The sequence below is a fragment of the Sphaeramia orbicularis genome, chromosome 6 (assembly GCF_902148855.1).
Source record: "Sphaeramia orbicularis chromosome 6, fSphaOr1.1, whole genome shotgun sequence".
Taxonomy (NCBI): Eukaryota; Metazoa; Chordata; class Actinopteri; order Kurtiformes; family Apogonidae; genus Sphaeramia; species Sphaeramia orbicularis.
The window spans coordinates 30,366,491-30,380,028 of record NC_043962.1 but is presented as its reverse complement, the minus strand read 5'-3'; the positions used below and the strand labels follow the sequence as shown (position 1 = coordinate 30,380,028).

At 40.8% G+C, this 13,538-nt stretch overlaps 1 protein-coding gene across 1 annotated transcript; it reads left to right on the top strand.

The window, feature by feature from the left end:
* Positions 1 to 4,501: 4,501 nt before the first annotated feature.
* Positions 4,502 to 13,225, top strand: ciartb (circadian associated repressor of transcription b). Its single transcript, XM_030137118.1, has 6 exons — positions 4,502 to 4,650; positions 6,616 to 7,069; positions 7,259 to 7,334; positions 7,966 to 8,044; positions 10,324 to 10,450; positions 11,623 to 13,225. The coding sequence occupies exons 2-6, from the start codon at positions 6,656 to 6,658 to the stop codon at positions 12,013 to 12,015; spliced, it is 1,089 nt and encodes a 362-aa protein (XP_029992978.1). The 5' UTR covers positions 4,502 to 4,650; positions 6,616 to 6,655; the 3' UTR covers positions 12,016 to 13,225.
* Positions 13,226 to 13,538: the final 313 nt, after the last annotated feature.

The following is a 13,538-nucleotide window of genomic DNA, read 5'->3' as shown; positions in this document are numbered from 1 at the left end:
ATGCTTGTGGTGAGCTCACAGTCCTCTGCATCATGTGTAGCCCTCCTCATCTCTGGTGGAGAGCGCAGGCTGGAGCACTTACATAACCCAGTTAAAATATACCCCAGTCACATGTAACATTCAGCCCTGCAGATAGATATCCCACTGTCGCTTGAGCTGCTCTGGCAGCCGTTCAGACATTAGAGAGTATAAACACACACACACACATACAGACACATGCACACGCAGAACCATAAAAGATTTGACAGTGATTCGCTGCCAGACATTCTCGACTGCCTGCATGTGAACTGTCTGTGGAAAATGGTCAGGGCGCTTTCTCTCTGAGTCAAGCGCATGTGACTGAGTGGAGGTGGACTGGGAAGAGCCACAAAGGAAGAGGGTGGGTACATGACAGGGTGCCGGAAGTCCAACCCTTTAAAGTCACAAAAATGCGCCTAGGATCACTTCTCGTCTGCATGACTACATAATCTCTAACGCTAACTCTGAATGCTATTGGCTGAGCCTTGCCACACACAATTGGCACTTTTTCCCCCCACACTGCTGCAGTGTACCCACACTACGCGTAGTCACATTTGTGCTGTGTGGGTGGGGTTAACTTGGCGGAACTAGCATTTACTGTAACAGGACTACATAGCTGGAGGAGTAAGCTACACTAGTAAGAGGTGTAAGACACGTTTTCTAAGAGTTACAGAATCCAGACTCGCTGCCTAAATTACGCAAGAAGCATCCTGTTCAGACTGTAAGGTTCAGTCCATTCATGGTGTCGGGTTTTCTCTGTTTTTGTCATAAAAGCCATCTGTGGAAATCATTGAGTCTGGTTTTTGCTCAGACATTTAAGGTTTAGTAATTATTTCAAGGCTCACTGTTCACTTTCAACTTGATTATAATTGGCTTTCAATCCTTCCTAGAGGCAGACATATTCATAATTTATTGCAAAAGATGAGACGTGACTTGAAGCTGCTGGTCAGAGCTCCAAGGCCTTGCATACTTTACAGAGAAACTATTATGTAATCTTGTTACAAAGCCATAAATTGTTGCAAGGGCACAGGATTATGTACCAGCATCAACTTCAACCATCAGCTGCATGTGTCTCTGAGGTCTGATGGAAATTGTCATGGTTCGGCTGTTTGTATTTACATACGCGTTCTCTGCAACGGCCTTAGCTGTCGTTAACACAGTTATAAACATTCCAGTTGGTCTTCTCTTTCCTCTGTGCTCAAACCAAAACCCGTGCTTGGGTAACACGCGAGTTATTAGTGGTGAGCAATCATAATGTGAACAATGCTGTGGAAAACCTAATGATAAGTGTCCAAATTTAGACACACACTGCACACAAACACACACACACAGACACGTCACTATAGGTCCAGATTTGGGTCCAGGACAGGATATTGTCTTAAGCCAAAGAATACGGGCTGAGTCATATGGCCAGCTCATGGCAGTGGACAGCTGCTGGTAAGACGAGACACATACAAACATGTTCCCCTGCCAGCAGCACCCAAACATTCTCACATACACACCCCTGTCCACATGCGATTGCACATACTTGTAGCTTAAGACATGCTCACTCAGTATGTAGAATGCAACCTGAAACATGGGTCACATAAGGATATCAGCAAACATTCACTCCCCGGGAGAAACTTATGTTTTCAATAGCAAGCCTTTACATTTCTCACGTCACTCTGAAAATGAGAAGCAGACTGCGCAGTATATCATGTTGTAAACTGTACAAACATGCATGAAAACCACAGAGGGCTACATACATATACAAGGCCTCCAAAATGTTCTACTCCACAGGGTGAGGTGTGGCACTGAGGTTCACCCACGCACACGTGCTGCATTTTCCTAAAAGGCAGGGGAAGGGCAGATGTTTGGTGTATGCCCTGTAATAAAGTAGGCGTGAGTCTCTGATTTTGCATTTATTTTTTATGAATGAGAGCGGGAGACATCAAGTCTCCAAGGAATACAGAATCAGCCAGCCTCTTTGACAAATTGAAAATCACAGTGCCAGTTTGTGTTGTGTGACTCATCTCATATCCTGACAGAAGAATACACAGATAAAAGGATCCTTTGAGAGGCGATTGCAAATTGCTGCTGTTGTTCTTTATGTGGATGACAAATGGCAGAGAAAGTGAATGGAGCTGAATTATTGTTAATACATAAATGTTCATGGAAAGCACTGTGAAGATTTACTGAAATGTTCTGAACAATGTGCGGTCTAACACTGAAGACAGTTATAACAAAAGATATCTGAGTGGTTTAAGAAAAACCAATACAGACCAGTTTTCCCTCCTTTTCATACATCTGTACAGTCTGCAAAGATACATGTATATGCCTAAAATATCCCTTTTGATCCAAGAGGGGAAAAAAGCAGATGTCTGTTTCCTGTGCTTTGAAGTGGGTGTGATGTACTCAACAGTGACATGAAGCCTGGAAGACAAAAAAAGGAAATGAGAGTCGCTGGGAATTCATAGGAAGTTCTGAGTCGTCACAAAGTCTGGGGTCAAACAGGACCCCGGTCTGGTGTTCAGAACAGCAGCAGACGGTTCATGGGATGTTTAAAAGATTACAGGATAATTAAACATCAACATGACTGGCTGGTTGTGCTGACTGGACTGTTGGTGCCCTTGTCCAGCTCACGTCTCACTCTGACAGCAAGCACATAAAACAAAAGTAGCCACATCACCCTCTATGATCACTTGACCACAAGAAGCTCGTAGAATCTAATTACCATGGCACAAGCTCATTATAGAAGGCAAAGAAAACCATGCACAGAGTCCTCCCGCCTTTTTATTTCAGACACATTTGCACCCGGTTGTTAAAACTGTCTGGGAAGCGTCTTAGGACCTGTAAACATCCCTCAGAAGGCGAAGAAATAGGCTGTCGAACGAGGGGTAGGAGGAAAGAAGGCTAGCTGTGTTTTCTTTTAATTTTTTTTTCTTGTGTTTTTTTTTTTTTTTTTTTTTTTTTGGAGTGGGTGTATCCCAAACACGCATGATCACGTTTGCTGTGAGAGGGTTCGTGACTCACAGGGCCAAGTGGCTCCAGGCTCGGCTCAGGATCCTCCAGCCTCTGACAGACTACTCCTAATCCCACCCTCTCAGAGAGTCAAACTGAGGTCCTGTGACTCATGCCTTTACCGTCACTGTGTCCTGAAAAAAGGGGAAATAGATGCAGAACACACAATTCATCTCAATGGCATCTACAATGATACAGTTGCGAAAAAAAATTATTAGACCATCAAAAATCATCAAAAATAATGGTTATGCAATCAAGTACTAACTCCTGTGTGTATCATTTGACTAAAACAGACAGAAAAGAAAACATGGAATGTCTAAAAGCACTGTTTTTGGCAGTAGCTATTGATGTGGATGTGTATTGACATGGAAAATGGGTAGATATCAGCTCTGAAATTAAACTCTTTACAAGCTATTTTTGTTGTTATAATTATATTTGTCCAAACAAATGTACCTTTACTTGTATCAGGCATTAAAATGAACAAGAAATTGAAGAAAACAACTGTGATCTAATAGTTTTTTTTCCACACTTATACACATTGTTGTTATTGGACTATGTACCTAAAGTTTAATTCAATTCAATTGTATTTGTAGAGCCCTATATCACAGGGTTGTCTCACAGGGCTTTACAGAATTAGCTGGATATGTAAAGTGTCATGTAAAGATGGGTAAAATGAGACAAAACTTAAATTTGAATTCATCTGATCAAATTTAGATGTAAATTCTTGACTTGGTATGACGTCCTATTGTAGATACCTAAACTATCTGAGTTCATATACAGTCTGCTTTAAGTGTCCTTAGGTGAAATCTTAAACTGTAATGTAAAGATGGGTAAAATGAGACATATATTATAATTCATCTGATTAAATTTAGATGTAAAATCTTGACTTGGTTTGATGTCCTACTGCAGATACCTAAACTATCTGAGTTCATATATGGTCTGCTTTAAGTGTCCTTAGGTGAAATCTTAAAGTGTAATATAAAGATGGGTAAAATGAGACAAAACTTAAAGTATAACTCATCTGATTAAATTTAGATGTAAAATCTTGACTTGGTATGACGTCCTATTGCAGATACCTAAACTATCTGAGTTCATATATGGTCTGCTTTAAGTGTCCTTAGGTGAAATCTTACATGAACTCACAGTCATTTCTGAAATTGCTGACTGTGCTTCTGCCAGGCTGCTCAGTTTACCGACATGCCTGAAGTCCACCATCATCATCCAGATGATATAATGAGTGAGAATGCCTTTACAATGACCAAAACTAGACCTGGACTGACTTTTCGGCCAGTTGTTGAAATGAAACTGATCCGCGTGTCCACGTGTTTGTGTCATTTCCATATAATTTGCATATGTAAACCGGCCTCGCCTATCGCTTCGCAGCTGCCGTCACAGAAGGAGCCTATTTGTCAGTCAGAGGCGTCCGAGGAACAAATAGCAGAGCTGGTCCCGTGTAATCCCGCCCTCTCAGACACGTTGCCTTGGGAGAAGCAACACGGGCCGATCACAGGCTCTACTGCCTCTCCACGCACCGTGAGTCCAACACATCAGCTGCTTCTTCTACCAGACAGACCTTTTGGATTTACCGCTGAAACAAAGAAAGAGTAGGACCAGCCGCTCCATCCTGGGAAGGTAAGGCACCCTCTCCGATCCAAGTCTCACCTTTAAACTATCGCATCACTCTTATGGTTCCGTGCGTAACGGTGGAACCCAAATTTATTATGAAAAATCATGAAAAAAATCTGGATTAATTGTGACTGGGGTGTGATGATAGATGGTTATATGTGATGGATTTGTACTGATGTGACAGTTAAAGCATAAGAATTATTATTGATTCACCCCGTGTGCGTTTCTGGTTTTATATAATCTAACAGTGTATGTGCCAAATTTACTGTGACTGATGAGGAAGTCTATTGTGTCTGTTGCCTAACTGCCGTGAAACTGGCGCATAGATCCGACATCGTTTCTTTTAGTTACTCTTTTTAAAAACATAAGAATTTTTGATATCTGAAAAGGAGTTATTTGTATTTTAAGTTGTCTCTCCACTGGCTGTTTTTGCATTTTTGGTGCGTAAATGTAGGCGCGTAGTGGACATCTGTGTCCGTGTGCCCCACCTACACAGGTAGATAAGAGACACTTCGATTATAAGGAATAAGAAGGTTTTATTCTGCAAATGTATGTCAGTGGGGAAAAAATAAGTGTGAGTAAAAGCTGTTGCATTTTGGATGTGTATTTGTAACACAATCTGAGGTTTTTAGAATGTGTTACATGTATCGTGTTTTATAAGAACAATAAATGACACTGGTAGTATGGTCAATTCAAGGAGCTCATATTTTCTTGAACAAGGCATATAGGTGTACAGTTTGTTATTTTTGTGTTGGCTTTTTTGTGATTTTGTGCAGATGTTTTCTATGGTGAAACACACATAATCTCTGAGCCTTATAATAAGATGTTTCATGTGATAAGATATACTTAGGTTGTGTAATAAAACACAATTTTACACAAAAGTCTGATAAAGGTGATTCTGTACATGAGGGGAAAGGATCTTTGAAGGTCTTTGATTAACCTGAAATACATGAATTTGTCCTATTTAAATCAGAAATATTCAGATATTTTTGTTTTTGTTTTGTTATTTTAGAGCTTTAGAAAATATCAACTCCACCCTCTGTAACATTACGAACCAAACGTGGTCATTTCGAGACAAAGAACTAGGGGCAATTAAATGTCCTAAAAAAATTCACAGGAAGCAAAAAGACAAGTGAGGCATTAACCATTTAAATAAAAAAAATAATCTATGCAAAACTGGAGTTCGCACTGGAAACCATCTGCTAATCTCTAAGGAAACATATTCAAGAGACGTAACGATACAGTCAATAGGCATCTGAGGAAAACATTTGGCTGCATGAGTTTTTATTCACAGGGCATTCTTCATGTTGAACAAAAACAGAGCCAGTCTTCCATTTTGTAAAATCCTTTTATCCCCCAGAAGTGTCACTTGTGTTGATGGGAGGTCTGCAGTCTGAGCCAGTGGTTGTCATGGTGGCAGACCCCTATCCCTTTGAATAAACAAGCTCCAAATGTTGTGAATGAATGACTGTGGTGGCAGCAGCTGGCAGGGCAGCTGATATAATCTGAATAGGAGAGAATCAGGCTTAAAATGTATGTTTAAAATGTAGACTGTAGTGGGACGGTAAACAAGTTGTGTGTTTGATGAAGGGATACAAAAATTTCATTCTCTGACTGGAGCGAGGACTAGGGAGCTGCGCAGGATTGTTGTAGACACTAGGATGTTTGGTGTTTGCTTTTGATGGCGGCGGGCTAGTCAGTGTTTACTGGCTCAGGTGTTATATCTGCAAAACAAACAGGTCATTGTGGTCGCAAATACTGTGATCTTACTGCCACCATCTGCTTCATGTGCTGCCGTTTCACTGCCTTTATTCACATCTGCGTGGGTTATTTTAATGTTTTTATCCAGATTCACTGCTACATGTTACTGCTGTTACAGACTTCACACCCTTTGTCCAAAGTTCTTTTTTTGTACCACCTGCTGCTCTCTATTCTGTTGCATTACACTAACTGTGAGTTTCTCTCCATCAGGTCAGTGATGGTCAGTGCTAGTTAGAGCCTGCGGCCAAGGATGTCTGCTACAGATTCGGACAACTCCATTGACTGGCTGGCTAGTGACAATGAGGACAATGAGAGTGAACAGGAGCCTGACTGTACCAGAAAGGACAGCCAGACACGGGCGCCTCTATCCCCCAGCGTCCCACCACACCTGGGCCCATCTGACAGCAGCTGCCACCGCAGCAGCAAGATGAAGGAGGATAACAGTAAATGGAGCGAGGTCAGGCAGGCCTCCAGCCAGGGATCTCCCTCCCACTGCACAGAGACATGGGACAGGGAGGCCATTGGACTGTGTAAAACACAACATGGTGAAAAAACAGATGGCAGAAGCACTCAGCAAGCACTGAAGAGAACTCGCAGCTCTAAAGAGGACGAGTGCAAGGAACGGCAGCTTATTTCTGAAAAAGATCAGCTCTTTACCAGTAAGGTGAGCACTTCTGTGACTCATGTCTGCTTCCCACAGGAGGTCGTTGATAGTGTCAATAAAACTGGAGCATGCCCTATCACCTAGATCTACTCCCCTGCTGGTTCTACAGAGGCCCAGTGCATATCATTTCCAGTAAAGAAAACCCTCCCCTTTAACTGCATATACTAATGACTCTATTATCCTTTTCAGTGCTTGGAGCTTCAGTGCTACATTCATCCGCTGTCATTAATCTTGAATGGCCTTCGTTCAGGGAGATACAGAGAACGTAAGTCAGCGTTTTCATATTAATTTCTATGTGTTTTTTTTATGTAGAAAAATCTCAATAAATCAGTCGTGTCTATGGTAATTATTTAGTCAGGTCTACATTCTGTCTGTCTGTCTTTGTTCTTGTGGCTGCGATGAAAATTATAGATTGCATAAAAACAGCTTGTTACTTGAGTATGTGTCCTTGAGATCTGAGCGTGATGTGTATAAAAAAAGTAGGACTATGAAGTAACCACAAATATCCTCTCTTTGTGTGTGGAGCTGTTTGTGAAGGTGTATGCAGCACAGAGCTAACTAAACTTAAAAGAAGCTGATATTGAAGTGTGATAAACTAGGTACATGGTGGTAGAAGTGAGTGTACCACACTACCCAGTAAAGCAGCTGCTGTTTGTGACTCGTCTGATAAGTACTCTAAGGATCTGTCAATATGGCACCATGTTCAGTCATTCTTTAAAACTGCTTAGTTTGAGATCTTCATCAAACCTGAACCTTGTGTGACCCAGCACTTCCTGGACGCAGAGGCAGGGAGTCTGTTCCCTCTCACACACTTCACACAACCCATCTGCTGCACAGACTCAGCCTGCTGTCAACACAGTTTATGTGGCTCATGGTACAACTTCCTTCTTTTTCAGGACTCAGCAGTTTCCAGGAGAGCGTGGCCATGGACAGGATTCAGAGGATCATGGGTGTCCTGCAGAACCCTTGTATGGGGTGAGTGTCCTCAGCTTGACCTACATACCCTTAAAAGTTACATCTATATTCACTATATCTCTTATATGAAAATTTAGTCAGACATTTGTTTGGCCAAATGAGTGCAGTTACTACACGCTAATAACTCATATTTTCATTGCCATTGTGCTGCCTTTGTGTGCTCTTGTAATTTTTTTAAAATTTTTTTTATGGATACTCTGAATACACACAAATAATCTTGAATGACCTTACAAAACTCACAATTCTAAAAAAAATAAAATAAGATAAAAAAAATAAAAAAAAATAGAACATAAAGAAAATATGAATTGAAGAGAAAGAGATTTGACATATAGCTATATACTGTATAGCTACTAACCATATATTTTATTATTTATTTGTAGGCATAAGCTGTATGACTATCACACTGTTAAGTTATAATCTAAGTTATTTTTCACAGTATATTTTCATCATATCATACAGGCGTGCTCACAACGAAACAGAAAGTCTTTGTGGCTTCAGTGCTTTTCCCACCTCAAGTCTTAAACCTTGACTATAACCACAAAGACAATATATTTAACCTCTGTGCTCATTACAATGACTCCAAATTGCATCTGCTCTCTGTGGGTCACAGCGCTCTCCTGTTCGTCTGTGACACATGGATCACAGTGGGTCGCCCTGTGTGGAGCTGCTGCCCACACATACACATGCAGAATAAATTTACTGCATGGTAGCTGGTCTCACTATTGCTGCTCCTCTTGTTAAAAATGTATCAGGCTTCCACAGTGGGGGCAGCACACTTGTGTCTGCCTGATTAACTCTTCACTGGCTCAATGGCATAATGGAACAGGATACTGCTTCTTAAAGGAGAAAGTCCTTTTAATAGGCCTCTATAATTTAGAAATGTTTGGTGTTTAATTGACTTAATTCATTCAGGTGAAATGAGTGTTATGATACGGATGGAAGCGGTTTCCCATCTTAGTGTAATATAGGGAGATTTATATACAGTTAGATAAAGAATATATCAATAATTAAACAGATTTTTTATTTCACTGCATACACACATATACATATTGAGACCAAAATCTTTATGCATTGTTATATTGAAAGTATTAATGTACATGCACTGCAACAAATAATAAATAATATTAATAATAAAAATTGTTAATTTATTGGTTAATTTGTTATTATTGGTAATGTTAGCTATTCATTTGGTTATTATTTAATCTGTGAAGTGTTACAGAATAAAATTAAAAGATGCTCACTAGAATTTTAGTGGATAAATGTTGTGTTAACCTGTGAGGAAAGATACATCATGGTATACAATTAACAACAATGTAATTTGTGTTAAGATAATCTAATGATATATAATCATGTAGCAAAAATGATCAGCCCTAAGTTACTTTGAAAGATGGCACTTTTTTAAAAAATATAAATGGGAAGTATTTAAATGCTAATGTGGTCCAATGGAACCTTTAGTTTTAATTTAAAGCATCCTTTCTGCTACCTGTACAGGCAGAAACCTTGGTTGCCTGCTGGGGAGCTGGTGGGGCTTTGCCTCAAGGTATACTGATATAAGACAAAGTGCTGCTGAGCTTGGCACAGACTCATTGGAGCCCTCACCCACCAGCTGCTGTCTTCGCATGGGAGACAAAGAGTGGGTGTGGCAGCCTCCCTGTAGACAACGGGGCCAGAGGCTGGAAGGTGGACTAAACCCCTCCCTCCCACCGTCAATCCCTGTGCCTGTTCTGTGTTGCCAGCTGGCAGCCCCTGCAGCATCACAATGGTAGCTAGGATCAAAGTGACTTTTTTAGCAGTTACTGTTGTGGATAATCTTTCACATAAATTTAACATGCTCTGAACGGAGCGTAGCAGGAAAGGCCTGATCATATGACACAAGCTAATCCTTACCCACCATCTGCTTTTGACGGGTGGGAGTTAATGAGACGTTGCTCTGTGCTCACCTCCAATGAGTACTGCGTCACAACCGCTAGTTTATTCACAATGACGCTGTTGGACACCACTGTGGCTTTAGTGTTTAAATTTAGACGTGAGAAGAACTACTATACATCAGGCCACGTGTGAGCTTAAAGCATGTGAGAAATGTACTTAAGACAATTTTCCCACACACACACATGGAACAGAGTCTTTGCTGAGTGAGTGTAAACTGTTCACTTGCTCTTTAAGATTGCATGTTTACTGTGTGAGCTTAATGGGGAGATATGGGCATGGTATTTGGTAGCTCACCCTAATGTCATTATTTTTATTAATATTTTTTCCTTTTTATTTCTTCTGTTTTCCAGGGAGAAATATATTAATATCATTCTTAAAATGGAGGAAATGTTGAAGAGCTGGTTCCCTAATGTAAAACTGCAAGACCAACCTGCTGTCACTCAAACAGAGGAAGGCGTTCCTACAAAAAAACTGAAGGTAAAGTATAGAAAAATAGAACTACTGGGTATGAGCTCCTCATTTAGACAGGGCTTAATGCCAAAGATATAATGGTGATGACGTAGTGAAAGACAGATTAAAATATCTATTATTATTATTTAATCACAGGTCTGGGACAGGGAAAGAAGGATTAAAGGCTATTTTTACAAAGGTTTTACTGCAGTCTCAGGTTCACTAAGAACAATGAGTGAAGACAAAGTGTAATTTTGGAGGAGTGTCCCTCAGGGGAAGAGAAAGGTCACAATGCTGTGGAACATTCCTTTACATTTAATTGATGAGGATTTATTTCTGTGCCTAATCCTGACACACCCACGCATAAACAGGAATTTCATGTCGCAATTTTTCCACTCACCACAGTGTCATATCAGTGCAGTCACCACTTCAGCTATTCATTATATCAAAGAAATTAAAAAGAATATTACTATTGGATTCACATTGTATCATCAGTACTGTGTCTAGTTGTCGTAGGCTGGTGTTTTCACTGAAAATATTTAACTTCTTAGCGCCAAATGAAGAAGGTGGTGGATGTAGTTAATCATTGAAGAGCTAAAGCTAGTGAAGAGGAAACAGAGCTACAGGGAGCTAAGGAGAGGAAATGTTTACTTAATACTATGTTTTTCTAAATGCTAGCTGTTAAATTTATTCACTATCTTCGCTTGCTTTTTGTGAAAAGAAAATATAACATTTTTACATTAAAATATATAATATGTGTATGTCTGTTGTATTTTATTAACTTGCATACTTCTATTAGCATAACATCAGACATTTCAGTATAATGACCGTGTTTTATTTGGTCATATCCCCTTTACATGTAAACAAGAAAGTAATACTAATACTACACTAATTTAGACTAACGTATTTTTGGTATTTGCATGCCATTTTGGAGCACAGTAGTTCAGTATATTTAAATCGTGACCTTTGGCTAATGCTAATAGCTGACTCGGCTAATTTGATGTTAGCATCTAGCTTTATGTTACGCCATGTTACATTACTTGCAGCTGTTTCATTGGAATAACATGGAAAAAGTGAATGTGCATCACTAAACCTCACATGAATAAAACACTAATACGTCATCTAGTGGCTGATCATAGTTTTATGACAACTGCATTGCTAATTCACCTTAAATAAAGCTGGTCCTTTCCTCTTCACAGCTTTCTCCATTGACCACCACTGCAGCAGTGAGCCCCATCACTGCCAGTGATCCTCCAGTGGGCACCAAAGCCCTGAGAGTCACCGACCTCACTCCCCCTGGAGCCTATTCTGCCAGTAACCTAAAGTGGCTCCACACATCGCCCATCTGCTCCCCAACAGCAGAACAGACCCAGGCTGGCCCCAGGCACCTGCTGCCCCCTAGAGACAGAGACATAACCCAGGACAGCGCAGTGTCGTCCAGCACAGACAGTCAAACTAAGACAGACTCAGTGCCCAGAGGCCCTCCACCAGGCAAAATCAATGCTCCCTGTCTAGAGAGGCTCCTAAAGTCAACAGAAAGCATCATCACCCGCAAGGGGACAGGAGGCTTGATGGACAGCAGCTGGTCCTAGTCCACACAGTGGGCTTGGTGTCCAGCTGAACGTGCTGCACAGCCCAGCCTCGCCTTGTCCACCCTGCAGGGAGCCAGTCAGCTCGCTTCGCCCATTCCAGCCTTCAGGAACGACGGGAGCCTTCAAAAGGGACATTACAGATTCCTTTTAAATGCGGAAGAAGTGTCGACGAACATGTTGTACTTCAGTATGGGAATGTGCCCTCTCTGACATTACAAGTGTCTGCTTTAGTTCCCTTTTGTTGACTTATCTTTGTTTTTCGTTTGCACTCTTGAGTAGTATGTGTGAGTGTGGGAAAGACAGATTTCGCATACTGAGACCACCCCGAGCTGGTGATTTCATAATGAAATTGTTCCCACTAGCTTGTAGATGCAATAATGCAGTTTGTGTATCTGTGAAGCTACTGTTTTGCCTAAAAGGGAAAGATCTGCAAGACTAGTTTGAGCTAGAAGGGATTATTTCAGATATCCAGACATGTTATAGAGGTCTACATATTGTGCTGAAAATGTGGGTTAAATGTGATGTTATTTTCTCCCCCTTAATGACTCCATTCTTAAGTTTATTGATGTGACTGTTACTCATTTGTATACTTTATTAATAAGTCTTTTGGTACAACTGTTCTACCTCAGTGGGCACCACGTCATGGTTAGTGAGAAGGAACGTGAACGATCAAAGTGTGGACACCTCACCAGATCTGCAGTGAGCCAAAGGGCCTCTGACAGCGAGGCCAGCCGTACAAGTTACTCTTCTTGTACAAACAGAGGATGCTCTCTCCGCGGGGATGCTCTTGTGGCCTGACTGGTGCCATTGTAAAGAATGTCAACTGAAGATTTCTTTCTGAGTCTCCCAATAGAAGGCAAACAGTGCCTGTAATGTCAAGCTGTGCCTGTAAGCCGGTTTAATAACGAGAGAGAACCGTTCTGAATACCTGCTCCTCTGTGGGATGTACAAATCAGGAATTCTCACTCTCCTGCCATTTTCCTGTATCACCTAAATTATTAAGATCTTGCCAACTACTTTCTGTGGTGGAGTAGAACAATTCTTTTATTTTGCCACAGAACTGGACAGTATGTTAGACCAGCAGAGAGGGATAAGGTATTTCTCTGTGTAAATCTTAGAGAAAGGTTGTTGATTTACCCTGAAAAGTGGCCTTTATAGTGTGAAATTTTATACTTTCAAAATAAATGTGGTTATATTTGTTTGATGCAAATGTTGTTCTTGCCTCTGTATTTCCCTAAAAGTTGAAACACCTCACCGTCACGTTTATATTATATGTCTTCTGATGTTTAAACAGTATTCAGTGTGCTTTATAGTGACACAAAAAGGCTTAAAACCCATGGGAAAGGACTGACTGTCAGCTAAAGAAATCTATCAAAAAAAGCCTGTTGTAAGTGTTAAGATCTGAAAGAGTCAATTAAGCATCAAGGAACTCCAAAGTAAGGGAGTTATCTGATTTATATACCATTTTGACCAATTATAGTAGTAGTCTAACAGCGGCCCCACTTTCTGGCGGCATAATATGA